This window comes from Schistocerca gregaria, chromosome 3 (genome assembly GCF_023897955.1).
Source record: "Schistocerca gregaria isolate iqSchGreg1 chromosome 3, iqSchGreg1.2, whole genome shotgun sequence".
NCBI classification, from domain to species: domain Eukaryota; kingdom Metazoa; phylum Arthropoda; class Insecta; order Orthoptera; family Acrididae; genus Schistocerca; species Schistocerca gregaria.
The window spans coordinates 270,798,958-270,815,243 of record NC_064922.1 but is presented as its reverse complement, the minus strand read 5'-3'; the positions used below and the strand labels follow the sequence as shown (position 1 = coordinate 270,815,243).

The 16,286-nt window shown below is 44.4% G+C and overlaps 1 protein-coding gene across 1 annotated transcript in view; it reads right to left on the bottom strand.

Moving 5' to 3' along the window:
* LOC126355394 (dynein beta chain, ciliary) overlaps nt 1–12,410 on the bottom strand; it is a 677,699-nt gene extending 665,289 nt beyond the window's left edge. Inside the window, exon 1 of the mRNA XM_050005692.1 lies at nt 12,255–12,410. Coding sequence (XP_049861649.1) covers nt 12,255–12,410 — 156 coding nt within the window. The remainder of the gene's footprint in view (nt 1–12,254) is intronic.
* Nucleotides 12,411–16,286: the final 3,876 nt, after the last annotated feature.

The following is a 16,286-nucleotide window of genomic DNA, read 5'->3' as shown; positions in this document are numbered from 1 at the left end:
GCGAACTATACTATACTATGGCGCTGCTTCTCTTGGCGCGTGTAACTGGCAACGCAGCAATCTCGCGCGTCTGGGAGGGCATGCGCGACCCGCCAAGATAAAAAGAGTTGAACTATACTGTGTGGACAGACTTGTTTCTTTATCTTTGTTAGTTCTTTGTTACTGTAATTAGTTCTTTTTGTGTACTGTAGTAAGAAGCTATTGTCTTTTGGACGTTTATATTTCTTGAATTATTTGTCGTACCGACATAACCTAATACATTCATGTGCAAACTCACTAGCTGTAACTTATGAGTTACGCAAGATACGCGATTGCACGTAGGCTTCAGCTAGCGAAATGCACTTCCCCACGACATAGTGGCCGTTCACAATGTGTTGTCTTTACCACTGCCGTTGTCTCTTCCCCTGATACTCCGTCTAAACACATATAGGTTAAGTTATTTTGTGTGCATACAGTGCAGTCATAAATATCTCACTGATAGCATGAGAACGATTTCCTACAGGAGCACCGAAGTCTACACCCACAACCATATTGTGGAGCCTACTGTGGAGTACATGGAAGGGGGTATTTCCACCATACAACACGTTACGGTTTATTCCAGTTACTTTCGTGTAAGGAATGACGTAACAATGCTTAGACGCGTCTATGGACGCTGTATTTAGGCTAATCATGTCCTCACGGTACTTTTGTGGGCAACAAATAGGAGACTACGCTATATTCTTACATTTCTCAGTACTGCTTCTTAATACTTTCTATGACAGTACCTACTTATGTAATTATACACTCCTGGAAATTGAAATAAGAACACCGTGAATTCATTGTCCCAGGAAGGGGAAACTTTATTGACACATTCCTGGGGTCAGATACATCACATGATCACACTGACAGAACCACAGGCACATAGACACAGGCAACAGAGCATGCACAATGTCGGCACTAGTACAGTGTATATCCACCTTTCGCAGCAATGCAGGCTGCTATTCTCCCATGGAGACGATCGTAGAGATGCTGGATGGAGTCCTGTGGAACGGCTTGCCATGCCATTTCCACCTGGTGCCTCAGTTGGACCAGCGTTCGTGCTGGACGTGCGGACCGAGTGAGACGACGCTTCATCCAGTCCCAAACATGCTCAATGGGGGACAGATCCGGAGATCTTGCTGGCCAGGGTAGTTGACTTACACCTTCTAGAGCACTTTGGGTGGCACGGGATACATGCGGACGTGCATTGTCCTGTTGGAACAGCAAGTTCCCTTGCCGGTCTAGGAATGGTAGAACGATGGGTTCTATGACGGTTTGGATGTACCGTGCACTATTCATTGTCCCCTCGACGATCACCAGAGGTGTACGGCCAGTGTAGGAGATCGCTCCCCACACCATGATGCCGGGTGTTGGCCCTGTGTGCCTCGGTCGTATGCAGTCCTGGTTGTGGCGCTCACCTGCACGGCGCCAAACACGCGTACGACCATCATTGGCACCAAGGCAGTAGCGACTCTCATCGCTGAAGACGACACGTCTCCATTCGTCCCTCCCTTCACGCCTGTCGCGACACCACTGGAGGCGGGCTGCACGATGCTGGGGCGTGAGCGGAAGACGGCCTAACGGTGTGCGGGACCGTAGCCCAGCTTCATGGAGACGGTTGCGAATGGTCCTCGCCGATACCCCAGGAGCAACAGTGTCCCTAATTTGCTGGGAAGTGGCGGTGCGGTCCCCTACGGCACTGCGAAGGATCCTACGGTCTTGGCGTGCATCCGTGCGTCGCTGCGGTCCGGTCCCAGGTCGACGGGCACGTGCACCTTCCGCCGACCACTGGCGACAACATCGATGTACTGTGGAGACCTCACGCCCCACGTGTTGAGCAATTCGGCGGTACGTCCACCCGGCCTCCCGCATGCCCACTATACGCCCTCGCTCAAAGTCCGTCAACTGCACATACGGTTCACGTCCACGCTGTCGCGGCATGCTACCCGTGTTAAAGACTGCGATGGAGCTCCGTATGCCACGGCAAACTGGCTGACACTGACGGCGGCGGTGCACAAATGCTGCGCGGCTAGCGCCATTCGACGGCCAAAACCGCGGTTCCTGGTGTGTCCGCTGTGCCGTGCGTGTGATCATTGCTTGTACAGCCCTCTCGCTGTGTCTGGAGCAAGTATGGTGGGTCTGACACACCGGTGTCAATGTGTTCTTTTTTCCATTTCCAGGAGTGTAGTTGGTAGTAACTTCAATCTGCCCTCAGTATACTGGCGAAAACACACGTTTAAAATCGATGTTAGTCCTCAAACATAGCCCGAGATCATAAAAACGTTTTTTTCGTAAAATTATCCTACATAAGTAGTTCATGAGCCCACTCCAATTCCAAATGGTTGCACAAACATACTCGATCTCTTGGCAACAAATAATCCTGAGCAAATAGGGAACATCATGACAGATACAAGGATTGGCGACCACAACGTCGATTTAGAGAGACTGAATATCGTAACATCTAAAACCGCCAAAAACAAACGCAAAAAAACATGTATTTAAAAAATCAGAACGAATTCACTTAACGCCTTCCTATGAGACAGTCTCCACTCCTTCCCAACTAAATACGTAAGTGTAGACCAGATGTGGCTCAAATTCTAAGAAACAGTATCAACAACAATTGAGTGATTTATACCAAAAAAATGAATAAGAATGGAAATTAGTCCCTTCATGGTACACAAAACAGGTCATAATTCGGTTGTAGAAGAAACGAAAAAAAACGCGCCAAGTTTAACCCAAACTCTCCAAGTTTGGCGACGCTTTACAGAAGCTGGGAACGTAGTGCACACTTCAAGACGAGATCATATTAATATTTTCCACAACGAAACTCTGTCTTGAAATCTGGAAAAAATCCAAACAGATATTAGTCGTACGTAAAGCGCTCTAGCGGCAGGACATACTCAGTGCCTTCACGGCGCGATTGCAATGATAATATTATTGATGACAGTGCCAGTAAAACGGAGTTATTGAACACAGTCATCCGAAATTCCTTCGCCAAAGAAGACGAAGCAAATATTCCAGAATTTGAATGATGGACAGCTACCAACATGAGTAACTTAGAACTACACTGCTGGCCATTAAAATTGCTACACCACGAAGATGACGTGCTACAGACGCGAAATTTTACCTACAGGAAGAAGATGATGTGATATGCAAATGATTACCTTTCCAGAGCATTCACACGAGGCTGGCGCCGTTGGCGACACCTACAACGTGCTGACATGAGGAAAGTTTCCAGCCGATTTCTCATACACAAATAGCAGTTGACCGGCGTTGCCTGGAGAAACGTTCTTGTTCTGCCTCGTGTAAGGAGGAGAAATGCGTACCGTTTCCGAATTTGATAAAGGTCGGATTGTATCCTATCGCGATTGCAGTTTGTCGTATCGCGACATTGCTCCTCGCGTTGGTCGAGATCCAATGACTGTTAGCAGAATATGGAATCGGTGGGTTCATGAGGGTAATACGGAACGCCGTGCTGGATCCAAACGGCCTCATGTAACTAGCAATCGAGATGACAGGCATTTTATCCGCATGACTGTAACGGATCGTTCAGCCACGTCTCGGTCCCTGAGTCAACAGATAGGGACGTTTGCAAGACAACAACCATCTGCACGAACAGTTCGACGACGTTTGCAGCAGGATGGATATCAGCTAGGAGACCATGGCTGCGGTTACCCTTGACTCTGCATCACAGACAGGAGAGCGTGCGTTGGTGTACTCAACGACGAACCTGGGTGCACGAATGGGAAAACGTGATTTTTTTGGATTAATCTAGGTTCTGTTTACAGCATCATGATGGTCGCATCCGTGTTTGGCGACATCACGGTGAACGCACATTGGAAGCGTGTATTCGTCATCGCCATACTGGCGTATCACCCATGGGGCGTATCACCCATGGGGTGCCATTGGTTACACGTCTCGGTCACCTCTTGTTCTCATTGACGGCACTTTGAACAGTGGACGTAACATTTCAGATGTGTTACGGCCTATGGCTGTACCCTTCATTCGATCCCTGCGAAACCCTACATTTCAGCAGGATAATGCACGACCGCATGTTGCAGGTGCTGTACGGACCTTTCTGGATACAGAAAATGTTCGACTGCTGCCCTGGCCAGCACATTCTCCAGATCTCTCACCAACTGAAAACATCTGGTCAATGGTGGCCGAGCAACTGGCGAATTAACTCTTGATTTACTGTGGTATCGTGTTGAAGCTGCATGGGCAGCTGTACCTGTACACACCATCCAAGCTCTGTTTGACTCAATGCCCAGGCGTATCAAGGCCGTTATTACGGCTACTAGGTAATTGTTCTGGGTACTGATTTCTCAGTATCTATGCACCCAAATTGTGCGAAAATGTAGTAACATGTCAGTTCTAGTATAATATATTTGTCCATTGAATACCCGTTTATCATCTGCATTTCTTCTTGGTGAAGCAATTTTAATGGCGGTGGTGTAGATATCCTATATGTAGCGAAGCAACTCAAATCACTTAAAAAACCAAGTTTTCCGGTCCAGAATATACACCATTTGGGTTTCGTTGTGAGTCCGCTGATACAATAGTGCTACACTCAGCAATATCGTTCGCTCAATGAAAGATCCGCGCTTGAAGACTGGAAACATTTCACAACTCACAATGCCTAAGAAAGGAAAGCGGAGTAATACGCTGAATTACCGACCGCTAAAACTTATGTCAATTTGCAATAGGAGTATGGAGCTTATACTGGGTTGGAACATTATCAGTTACCTTGAAAAAAAAAAAACGATTTATTGACAGATAATAACCACTGTTTCAGAAAATATAGTTCTTGTGAAACACAACTAACTGTTTATTCACACACAGTAATGAGTGCTACCGGCATGGGATCTAAAGCTGATTTCACATTGCTATATGTCCACAAGTCTTTTAACATCTTTCATCACAAGCGGCTTCTAGTCAAATTGCGTGGCTATGGAGTATCACTTCAGCTGTGCGACTGGATTCGTTATTTCCTTTCAGAAAGGTCACAGTTCGTAGTAATCGTCGGAAAGTCATCGATTGAAACAGAAGTGATACCTGGCGTCCTGCAAGGAAGTGCTACAGGCCCCCTGCTCTTCCTAATCTATGTTGTTGTTGTGGTCCTGAGACTGGTTTGATGCAGCTCTTCATGCTGTGCAAACTTCTTCATCTCCCATTACGTACTGGAGCCTACATCATCCTGATCTGCTTAGTGTATTCATCTCTTGGTCTCCCTCTACGATTTTTACCTATCACAATACCCTCCATTGCTAAATTTGTGGTCCCTTGATGCCTCAGAACATGTCCTACCGACCGATCCCTTCTTCTAGTCAAGTTGTGCCAAAATTTCTCTTCCCCCAAATTCTATTCAGTACCTCAGTACTTACGTGATCCACCCATCTGATCTTCAGCATTCTCCTGTAGCACCACATTTCGAAAGATTCTATTCTCTTCTTGTCCAAACTATTTATCGTTCATGTTTCACTTACATACATGGCTACACTTCATACAAATACTTTCAGAAGCGACTTCCTGACACTTAAATCTGTACTCGATGTTAACAAATTTCTCTTCTTCAGAAACGCTTTCCTTGCCATTGACAGTCTACATTTTATATCCTCTCGACTTCGACCATCATCAGTTATTTTGCTCCCCAAATAGCAAAACTCCTTTACTACTTTAAGTGTCTCATTTCCTAATCTAATTCCCTCAGCATCACCCGACTTAATTCGACTACATTCCATTATCCTCGTTTTACTTTTGTTGATGTTCATCTTATATCCTCCTATCAAGACTCTGTCCATTCCGTTCAACTGTTCTTCCAAGTCCTTTGCCGTCTCTGGCAGAATTACAATGTCATCGGCGTTCTCTGACAGAGTTACAATGTCATCGGCGAACCTTAAAGTTTTTTATTTCTTCTCCATGGATTTTAATACCTACTCCGAATTTTTCTTTTGTTTCTTTTACTGCTTGCTCAATATACAGATTGAACAACACCGGAAAGAGGCTACAACCCTGTCTCACTCTCTTCCCAACCACTGCTTCCCTTTCATGCCCCTCGACTCTTATAACTGCCATCTGGTTTCTGTGCAAATTGTAAATAGCCCTTCGCTCCCTGTATTTTACACCTGCCACCTGCAGAATTTGAAAGAGAGTGTTCCAGTCAACATTGTCAAAAGCTTTCTCTAAGTCTACAAATGCTAGAAATGTAGGTTTGCCTTTTCTAAATCTAGATTCTAAAATAAGTCGCATGGTCAGTATTGCCACACGTGTTCCAACATTTCTACGGAATCCAAACTGATCTTCCCCGAGGTCGGCTTCTACCAGTTTTTTCCATTCGTCTGTAAAGAATTTGCGTTAGTATTTTGCAGCTGTGACTTATTAAACTGATAGTTCGGTAATTTTCACATCTGTCAACGTCCTCTTTCTTTGGGATTGAAATTATTATATTCTTCTTGAAATCTGAGGGTATTTCGCCTGTCTCATACATTTTTCTAAACAGATGGTACAGTTTTGTCAGGACTGGCTCTCCTAAGGCTGTCAGTAGTTTTAATGGAACGTTGTCTGCTCCCGGGGCCTTGTTTCGACTTAGGTCTTTCAGTAGTGTATCAAACTCTTCACGCAGTATGATATCTCCCATTTCATCTTCATCTACATCCTCTTCCATTTCCATAATACTGTCCTCAAGAACATCGCCCTTGTACAGTCCCTCTATATACTCCTTCAACTTTTCTGCCTTCCCTTCTTTGCTTAGAAACTGGTTTCCTTCTGAGCCCTTGATATTCATACAAGTGGTTCTCTTTTCTCCAAAGATCTCTTTAATTTTCCTGTAGGCAGTATCTGTCTTACCCCTAGTGAGGTAAGCCTCTACATCCTTACATTTGCCCTCAAGCCATGCCTGCTTAGCCATTTTGCACTTCCTGTCAATCTCATTTTTGAGACGTTTGTATTCCTTTTTGCCTGCTTCATTTACTGCATTTTTATATTTTCTCCTTTCATCAATTAAATTCAATATTTCTTCTGTTACCCAAGGATTTCTACTAGCCCTCGACTTTTTACCTACTTGATCCTCTGCTGCCTTCACTACTTCATCCCTCAAAGCTACCCATTCGTCTTCTACTGTATTTCTTTCCCCCATTCTTGTCAATTGTTCCCTTATGTTCTCCCTGAAACTCTGTACAACCTCTGGTTTAGTCAGTTTATCCAGGTCCCATCTCCTTAGATTAGCATCTTTTTGCAGTTTCTTCAGTATTAATCTGCAGTTCATAACCAATAGATTGCGGTCAGAGTCCACATCTGCCCCTGGAAATGTCTTACAATTTAAAACCTGGTTCCTAAATCTCTAGCTTACTATTATATAATCTATCTGAAACCTGTCATTATCTCCAGGCTTCTTCTAATCTATATAAACAGTTTAAAGGACAATCTGAAGGCTCTCTTAAATTGTTTTCATATGATGTGTCATTTACCATCTAGTAAAGTCGCCGAAAGATCAAAACCAATTGAAACATGATTTGGATAAGAAATTCGTATGGTGCAGAAAATAATTGACCGTAAATAATGAAACATGTGAAGTCCTCCACTGGAGTACCAAAGGAATTCCGTTAAATTTCGGTTACACGATAAATCACGCTAATCTAAAGGCTATCAAAGCAGCTAAAAATCTGGTGTCATAATTATGAACAACATGGAATGGAACGACCACATAGAAAATGTGCCGGCCAGGGTGGACGAGCGGTTCTAGGCGCTACAGTCTGGAATCGCGCGACCGCTACCTTCGCAGTTTTGAATTCGGCCTCGGGCATGGATGTGTGTGATGTCCTTAGGTTAGTTAGGTTTAAGTAGTTCTACGTTCTAGGGGACTGTTGACCTCTGAAGTTCAGTCCCATAGTGCTCAGAGCCATTTGAACCATTTTGAACATAGGAAATTTTGTGGGAATCCGAAGCAAAAATTGTGTTTTATTGGCAGAGCATTTAGAAGCTGTGTTAGGTTAGCTAGAGAGATTGCCTACACTGCACTTGTCCGTCCTTTTCTGGAATACTGCAGCGCGGTACGGGATCCGCAACAGATGGGATTGACGGAGGGCATCGAAAACATTGAAAAAAGCGCTTTGTATTGCCGCGGAGTAGAGTAGAGAGTGCGACAGACATGATACGCGAATTAGGATGGTAGCCACTAAAACAAAGGCGTTTTTCGTTGCTGCGAGATCTTTTCACGAAATTTCAATCGCCAACTTTCTCCTCCGAATGCGAACATGTTTTGTTAATGCCGATCTGCAAAGGGAGAAATGACCATCGTAGTAAAATAAGAGAAATTACACCACGAACGTAAAGATTTCAGTGTTCGTTTATCCCGCGCGCTAGTCGAGAGTGGAACGGTAGAGAGTCAAGATGGCCCGATGAACCTTCTGCCAGCCTCGTAAGTATGAATTGCAGCGTAGTCATGTAGAAGCAGGTTTTCACCACTTAACTGACGTCTGTCTTCAAGCTTGTATCAATTAGGTTGTTCGGCATTTTCATGACGTTGTCCCTTGAGTCAAACAAACCAGTAGCAATTGGAGCAACCTTTCTGCGCATGCGTTCTATATTACGAGGGTAATCCCAAAAGTAAGGTCTCCTATTTTTTTTATAATTACAGAACTCGGTTTGTGTGGCAGATGGTCACACTGTTATGAAGAGTGCTTCACGCGCTGTGTGTAAACATGGGCAGGCCGCGCTCAGGCGCTCAGTCTTCGATTGGCAGCCGATGAGAATGGAGCTCCCGTTGGATATTACCGCCAAGTGCGAATTGCACGCAGCTATTCGGTTATTGAACGCAAAGGGCACTGCGCCGATTGAAATCCATCGCCAATGGACGGAAGTGTATGGTGAGTCGTGCATGGTTGTCAAAAATGTTCGAAAGTGGTGTAGAGAGTTTGCAGTGGATCGGACCGAAATTCACGACGAACAAAGGAGCGGGAGACCGTCAGTTTCTGAGGAGACAGTGTTGAAGGTTGAGCAAAGCATGCGTGAAGATCAGCGTATCACCCTGGATGATCTCTGCACGTTGGTTCCTGAGGTTTCCCGAAGCACCGCTCACAGAACTTTAACGGAACCATTGAACTACCGGAACGTGTACGCAAAATGGGTGCCACGCATGCTGACTGAGGACCACATGCGGCAACGAGTTGGTGCTTCCCGCGCATTTCTTCACCGCTTTGTAGCCGAACAGGACAACTTTCTGGACTCAATTGCCACGGGTGACGAAACCTGGGCATACCACCTGATACTAAGCAACTATCACGCCAGTGGCGGCATCCTTCTTCGCCAAAACCGCGGAAATTCAAACAAACACAGTCCGCCGATAAAGTCATGACAATCGTTTTTGGGATCGGAAAGGGGTATTGTTGGTTGACTATGCCCACTCGGACCAAAATTAACGCTAACAAGTACTGTGAGACTCTGGAAAATCAAACTGGCAATTCAGAACCGGGGAAGAGGAATGTTCAGCAAGGGCGTACACATTCTCCATGACAATGCTTGCCCACACGTCGCTCGGCAAACCGCTGCTCTCCTGCAACACTTTCAGTGGAACATAATCACCCACTCACCCTATTGTCCTGACTTGGCGCCCAGTGACTATAACCTGTTCCCTAGGTTAAAGGAACACTTGAATGGAAAGGGATTCAGCTCCGACGACTAGGTGAAAGGATAGGCTCATAACTTTCTGAACAGCATGGTGGCGAGCTGGTATGACATGGGCATACAGCAACTGCCACAGCGTCTACAAAAATGCGTCGACAGAAATGACGATTATGTCGAAAAATAGCTAAATGTTCAAGCTGTAAACTGATGTCAACCATTGTAGAAATACAGAGGTCTATGCACTTATAAAAAAATAGAAGACCTTACTTTTGGGATTACCCTCGAACTTACTAGTCTTGTTTGGAATGGGTCCGGCACACTTGATCAGAATTCCCGGATGGCTGCACAAGTGTTTTGCAAGCTGGTAGCTTGCACATAGGTCCCTGGTGATGATGTCAATGGATACCAAAACTGCGAATGAAGATACCAGTGAGCGTTAAAGGACACTCCTCTGCACGGTTATTCTGTCTCTGTCACGGCAGAGTCATTGAGCCCAGATGCTGGCACAAGCATCACAGAACGCCAGAGGCGTAATGAGTGTATCATATATTTCCTGACACTTGCCGGCTGCACGAAGCTTATGTCTTTTCCTGAACACGACATGGCGCTGGCTAAGTCCACAGTTGCGAATAGTTTCACGAGAGACTTTTCTGATGTTTTATCATGGCGTTCGTGGGACAAATAGGCTTGTAGGGTTTAAAGTTAGTCGAATGCTGTTACTGAAATTTGTTTATAGTCACAACTTGGGTACCCTTTGAAGACGTACAGCCTCAGTAATAAACGTAGCAAATTATGAGGTTACCTGTACTACAAGTCTCTAAGGAACTTCATTCATGACGGATGCCATCTGGCTCTATCCCATTCCCAAGTTTTAATTTCGTCATCGACGCATCATTCTGGTCTGCGCAAATAGATAGCAGCAGTTCGGTCTAAATGTTGTTGGTAGTACAGTAGTTAAAGTGAGCGAGTTCTTCATTATCGTTGAATGAATTATTATGCAGATGGAGTTTGTTCAGCAAGAATCCTGATGTCAGCCGCAATTTCTTTATCATGCTGACATCGCCCGCTTTTAATGAGAATAATACCCTGATGTATTTACTCGTTTAGAGAAGGTGTCTATGGGCACCAGCGTATATCATACTGCAGTTAGTGTTTTCCCAGTTCAGATAAACATTATTCTATCTTATTATAGTGGATGAGATGTATGCGTCTCTCTGCTGTAATGACTAGTTGATGAAGACGTCTTGCAGAAGTAACTGAGTTAAGAGTACAGGGCACCCGCATTTAACTAATATTTGTGTGTGATTACTGACATATTTTGAAGAATATAAACACAATCAAAACGACTGCTACGTGTAGAATTCAGATAATGATAGCAGTTTGATACTGAAACATGGTAGTTGCAGAAAAGTATAGTCTAAGGGGTACACTTTGTAAGTAGGCTGTTTAGGTTTTTATGTTGGTAACGCCACGTAGCGCTCTATATGAAAATCACTGACTGTGCTATGTGAAGGCTGTGGTTGGATTGCATTGTTGGAATATATGCTATTGTAGTGTTGGGCAGTTGGCTGTTAACAGCGCGTAGCGTTGCGCAGTTGGAGGTGAGCCGCTAGCAGTGGTGGATGTGGGGAGAAAAATGGCGGAGTTTTGAGAGCGAATGATCTGGACGTGTGTCCATCAGAGACAGTAAATTTGTAAGACTGGATGTCATGAACTGATATATATATATTATGACTTTTGAACACTATTAAAGTAAATACATCGTTTGTTCTCTATCAAAATCTTTCCATTGATAACTATGCCTATCAGTAGTTAGTTCCTTTAGTAGTTTGAATCTTTTATTTAGCTGGCAGTAGCGGCGCTTGCTGTATTGCAGTAGTTCGAGTAACGAAGATTTTTGTGAGATAAGTGATTTGTGAAAGGTATAGGTTAATGTTAGTCAGGGCCTTTCTTTTGTAGGGATTATTGAAAGTCAGATTGCGTTGCGCTAAAAATATTGTGTGTCACTTTAGTGTTGATCAGAATAGGTAAAGAGCGAAATGTCTGAGTACGTTCAGTTCTGCTCAGCTGTTTGAAAATAAAATAATGTAAGAGTCTTATGAGCACAGTAATTCATTAGTTTTTCTTAGGGGGCGTTTTAACTTCTGTAAGTAAATAATTCTCACACACTCGCATTTAAGATAATTTTGTGATAGGTCGTCCTATCTATGTCAGAGAAAGCGTCTTCGCATTTATAGAATACATGATGTTTTTCGGCCGTTGTAGAAGAACCTTACCATTTCCAAAAGAAACAAAATGAATGTAAGCAGGCCAGGTCAAAAAATTAATTCTGAAAGCAAAATTAGATGGAAAATCAGTTCTACAAGAACAATTTGCAGCGTCGTCTTCATTGGCGGCCCCTAGAAAATAAGATCTACGATGGTGAAATAGCAAAGATGGCGTAGAAAGCAGAAGAACATACAGTCAAAACGTATTCACACCGATACAGCAGCGTGTTCTACAGGTGACAAATCGAAGACACCTCCTGAGTGATATCTCAGGACTACTGTTAGACGGTGTACTGCAGCTCGGCGCAGCTGTGCTTTCTGGAGGGTCAATGTGTTTTGCTCACTCACCATTGGCTCCGGCTTGTTGAGGAAGTCCATGACGATCTGTCGGAACTCCTCGGTGGCCATGACGCGCCCCCACTTCTCCGGTTTCAGTTTGAGAGTCTTCTGCACGTAGCTGCCCAGGAACTCCACCCGCGGGTCAGGCCCGCCTTCCGACGCCATTGCGTCCGACAATTTACCTGCGGGTAAGAGACAGCGTTTATAAATTAAATAGACGAGCCCAAGGTTAAGTCACTTCTTTTTACAGCTGGCAACAATGTCATTTTATCTAATACTTGCAAGAGTTCCTCAATTCTCCAGGTGTTAGAAACTTGAAATCTTAGAAAAAAGATTAAGGAAAGGCAAACCTACATTTCTAGCATTTGTGGACATAGAGAAAGCTTTTGACAATGTTGACTGGAATACTCTCTTTCAAATTCTGAAGGTGGCAGGGGTAAATACAGGGAGCGAAAGGCTATTTACAATTTATACAGAAAGCAGATGACAGTTGTAAGAGTCGAGGGACATGAAAGGGAAGCAGCGGTTGGGAAGGGAGTGAGACAGGCTTGTAGCCTGTCCCCGATGTTATTCAATCTGTACATCGAGCAAACAGTAAAGGAAACAAAAGAAAAGTTCGGAGTACGTGTTAAAGCCCATGAGGAAGAAATAAAAACTTTGAGGTTCCCCAACGACATTGTAATTCTGTCAGAGACAGCAAAGGACTTGGAAGAGCAGTTGAACTGGATGGACAGTGTCTTGAAAGGAGGGTATAAGATGAACATCAACAAAATCAAAACGAGGATAATGGAATGTAGTCGAATTAAGTCGGATGATGCTGAGGGAACTAGATTAGGAAACGAGACACTCAAAGTAGTAAAGGAGTTTTGCTATTTGGTGAGCAAAATAACTGATGATGGTCGAAGTAGAGAGGATATAAAATGTAGACTGGCAATGGCAAGGAAAGCGTTTCTGAAGAAGAGAAATTTGTTAACATCGAGTATAGATTTAAGTGTCAGGAAGTCATTCCTGAAAGTATTTCTATGGAGTGTAGCCATGTATGGAAGTGAAATATGGACGATAAATAGTTTGGACAAGAAGAGAATAGAAGCTTTCGAAATGTTGTGCTGCAGAAGAATGCTGAAGATTAGATGGGTAGATCAGATAACTAATGACGAGGTATTGAATAGAATTGGGAAGAAGAGGAGTTTGTGGGACAACTTGACAAGAAGAAGGGACTGATTGGTAGGGGATATTCTGAGGCATCAAGGGATCACCAATTTAGCATTCGAGGGCAGCGTGGAGAGTAAAAATCGTAGAGGGAGACCAAGAGATGAATCCACTAAGCAGATTCAGAAGGATGTAAATTTCAATAAGTACTGGGAGATGAAGAAGCTTGCACAGGATAGAGTAGCATGGAGAGCTGCATCAAACCAGTCACAGGACTGAAGACAACAACAACAACAACAACATAGAAACTTGGTGTCAAAATGGCAGCATCGAATCCAAATCTCTTGAAATGTCTCGTTTATTGTACATGGCAGGATAACAGACGCTGTATTTTGTGGAAAACTCGATTCTGTTTATTGTGAAGTTGTCGTTTCGAGTCTTTCAGAGGACGAAAACGCGATCTTCCTGGTGAAAGAAAGAGTGGAAGACTTTCCGTATTCACTTCTCAAATTTTTCAAATAGTGAAGGAAACATCCCGACAGGGATATAACCACGAATTCCACAATAACATTCTGATTCATAGGCCGGCCGCGGTGGCCGTACGGTTCTGGCGCTGCAGTCCGGAACCGCGGGGCTGCTACGGTCGCAGATTCGAATCCTACCTCGGGCATGGGTGTGTGTGATGTCCTTAGGTTAGTTAGGTTTAAGTAGTTCTAAGTTCTAGGGGACTTATGACCTAAGATGTTGAGTCCCATAGTGCTCAGAGCCATTTGAACCATTTTGCTGATTCTTATAGACGGATTACGTTATTGGAAATCGCAAGCGAGCTTGATGGTGCATGTGGAATATCGAAAGTGATGACTAAAAGTTACGAACGAAATTCAGTGGCCGTGGATATTTCTCAATCCCGACGAGTTACAGAGAGACGACTCACAATACTCGTAGAATCTCGAAGCTCGTAGAATCTCTAACACTCCCTATTCTCGATTTTGGCGATGCTATAGTTCAAGGACTTGACTAGAAGAAGGGATCGGTTGCTAGGACATGTTCTGAGGTATCAAGGGATCACCAATTTAGTACTGGAGGACAGCGTGGAGGGTAAAAATCGTAGAGGGAGACCAAGAGATGAATACAATAAGCAGATTCAGAAGGATATAGGCTGCAGTAGGTACTGGGAGATGAAGAAGCTTGCACAGGATAGAGTAGCATGGAGAGCTGCATAAAACCAGTCTCAGGATATACTTCAAGGACTTTCGTACGAAAATTCTCGCAGGCTTGAACTGGCGATGAATGCTTGCGTCCGATATATTTGTGACGTTCGTTATTACGACCATATCACTCCAGCCTATACACAATTATCGTGGCTACGTGCTGAAAAGCGTAGGGACTACCATACTTTATGTTTACTCCATCGTCTTCTCAATCATCAGACTCACTCTTATTTATCCTCAGCCACTACATTACTATCTGAACAGCACAGCAGAAATACTCTTTCTCAACAAAGTAAGATCCTCTCAGTACCACCACCCAACACCGTCATGTTTGCTAAATCATTTTCTGTATCCGGAACCCGACTTTAGAACAATCTTCCTCAAAATATCAGAGAAATTAAATCACTTCCAGGCTTCAGAAAGCAGCTAATGGCTCACCTTCTCTCGCAATAGCTCTCTCTCCCACATACTGGTCTGCAGCCCATACTCTTCAATCCCCCCTCCTCCTACAACTTTTCCCTTCTCCTCGCTTACCGAGTTATTTACTTAAATCAAGTCCTCTCCTAACAGCCACTGTTACTCTCATTCCAATTTTCTTGTTCTTCATCCTTTATTTTTCTGACAGTGCTACACATGATTTAAGTTGTTCTAAACTAGTCTATATTATTTTTAATGCACTTTGTTTTATTATTACTGTTATTATTGCCATTTATGTTTACTTTCATTATTGTGAACTGTTATTTTTATTATTATTATTATTATTATGCTTATTATCATCTCTAAGTTTGTTGTAATTTTCATGAATGTTTTGCTAATACACTCCTGGAAATTGAAATAAGAACACCGTGAATTCATTGTCCCAGGAAGGGGAAACTTTATTGACACATTCCTGGGGTCAGATACATCACATGATCACACTGACAGAACCACAGGCATATAGACACAGGCAACAGAACATGCACAATGTCGGCACTAGTACAGTGTATATCCACCTTTCGCAGCAATGCAGGCTGCTATTCTCCCATGGAGACGATCGTAGAGATGCTGGATGTAGCCCTGTGGATCGGCTTGCCATGCCATTTCCACCTGGCGCCTCAGTTGGACCAGCGTTCGTGCTGGACGTGTAGACCGCGTGAGACGACGCTTCATCCAGTCCCAAACATGCTCAATGGGGGACAGATCCGGAGATCTTGCTGGCCAGGGTAGTTGACTTACACCTTCTAGAGCACGTTGGGTCGCACAGGATACATGCGGACGTGCATTGTCCTGTTGGAACAGCAAGTTCCCTTGCCGGTCTAGGAATGGTAGAACGATGGGTTCGATGAAGGTTTGGATGTACCGTGCACTATTCAGTGTCCCCTCGACGATCACCAGAAGTGTACGGCCAGTGTAGGAGATCGCTCCCCACACCATGATGTCGGGTGTTGGCCCTGTGTCCCTCGGTCGTATGCAGTCCTGATTGTGGCGCTCACCTGCACGGCGCCAAACACGCATACGACCATCATTGGCACCAAGGCAGAAGCGACTCTCATCGCTGAAGACGACACGTCTCCCTTCGTCCCTCCATTCACGCCTGTCGCGACACCACTGGAGGCGGGCTGCACGATGTTGGGGCGTGAGCGGAAGACGGCCTAACGGAGTGCGGGACCTTAGCCCAGCTTCATGGAGACGGTTGCGAATG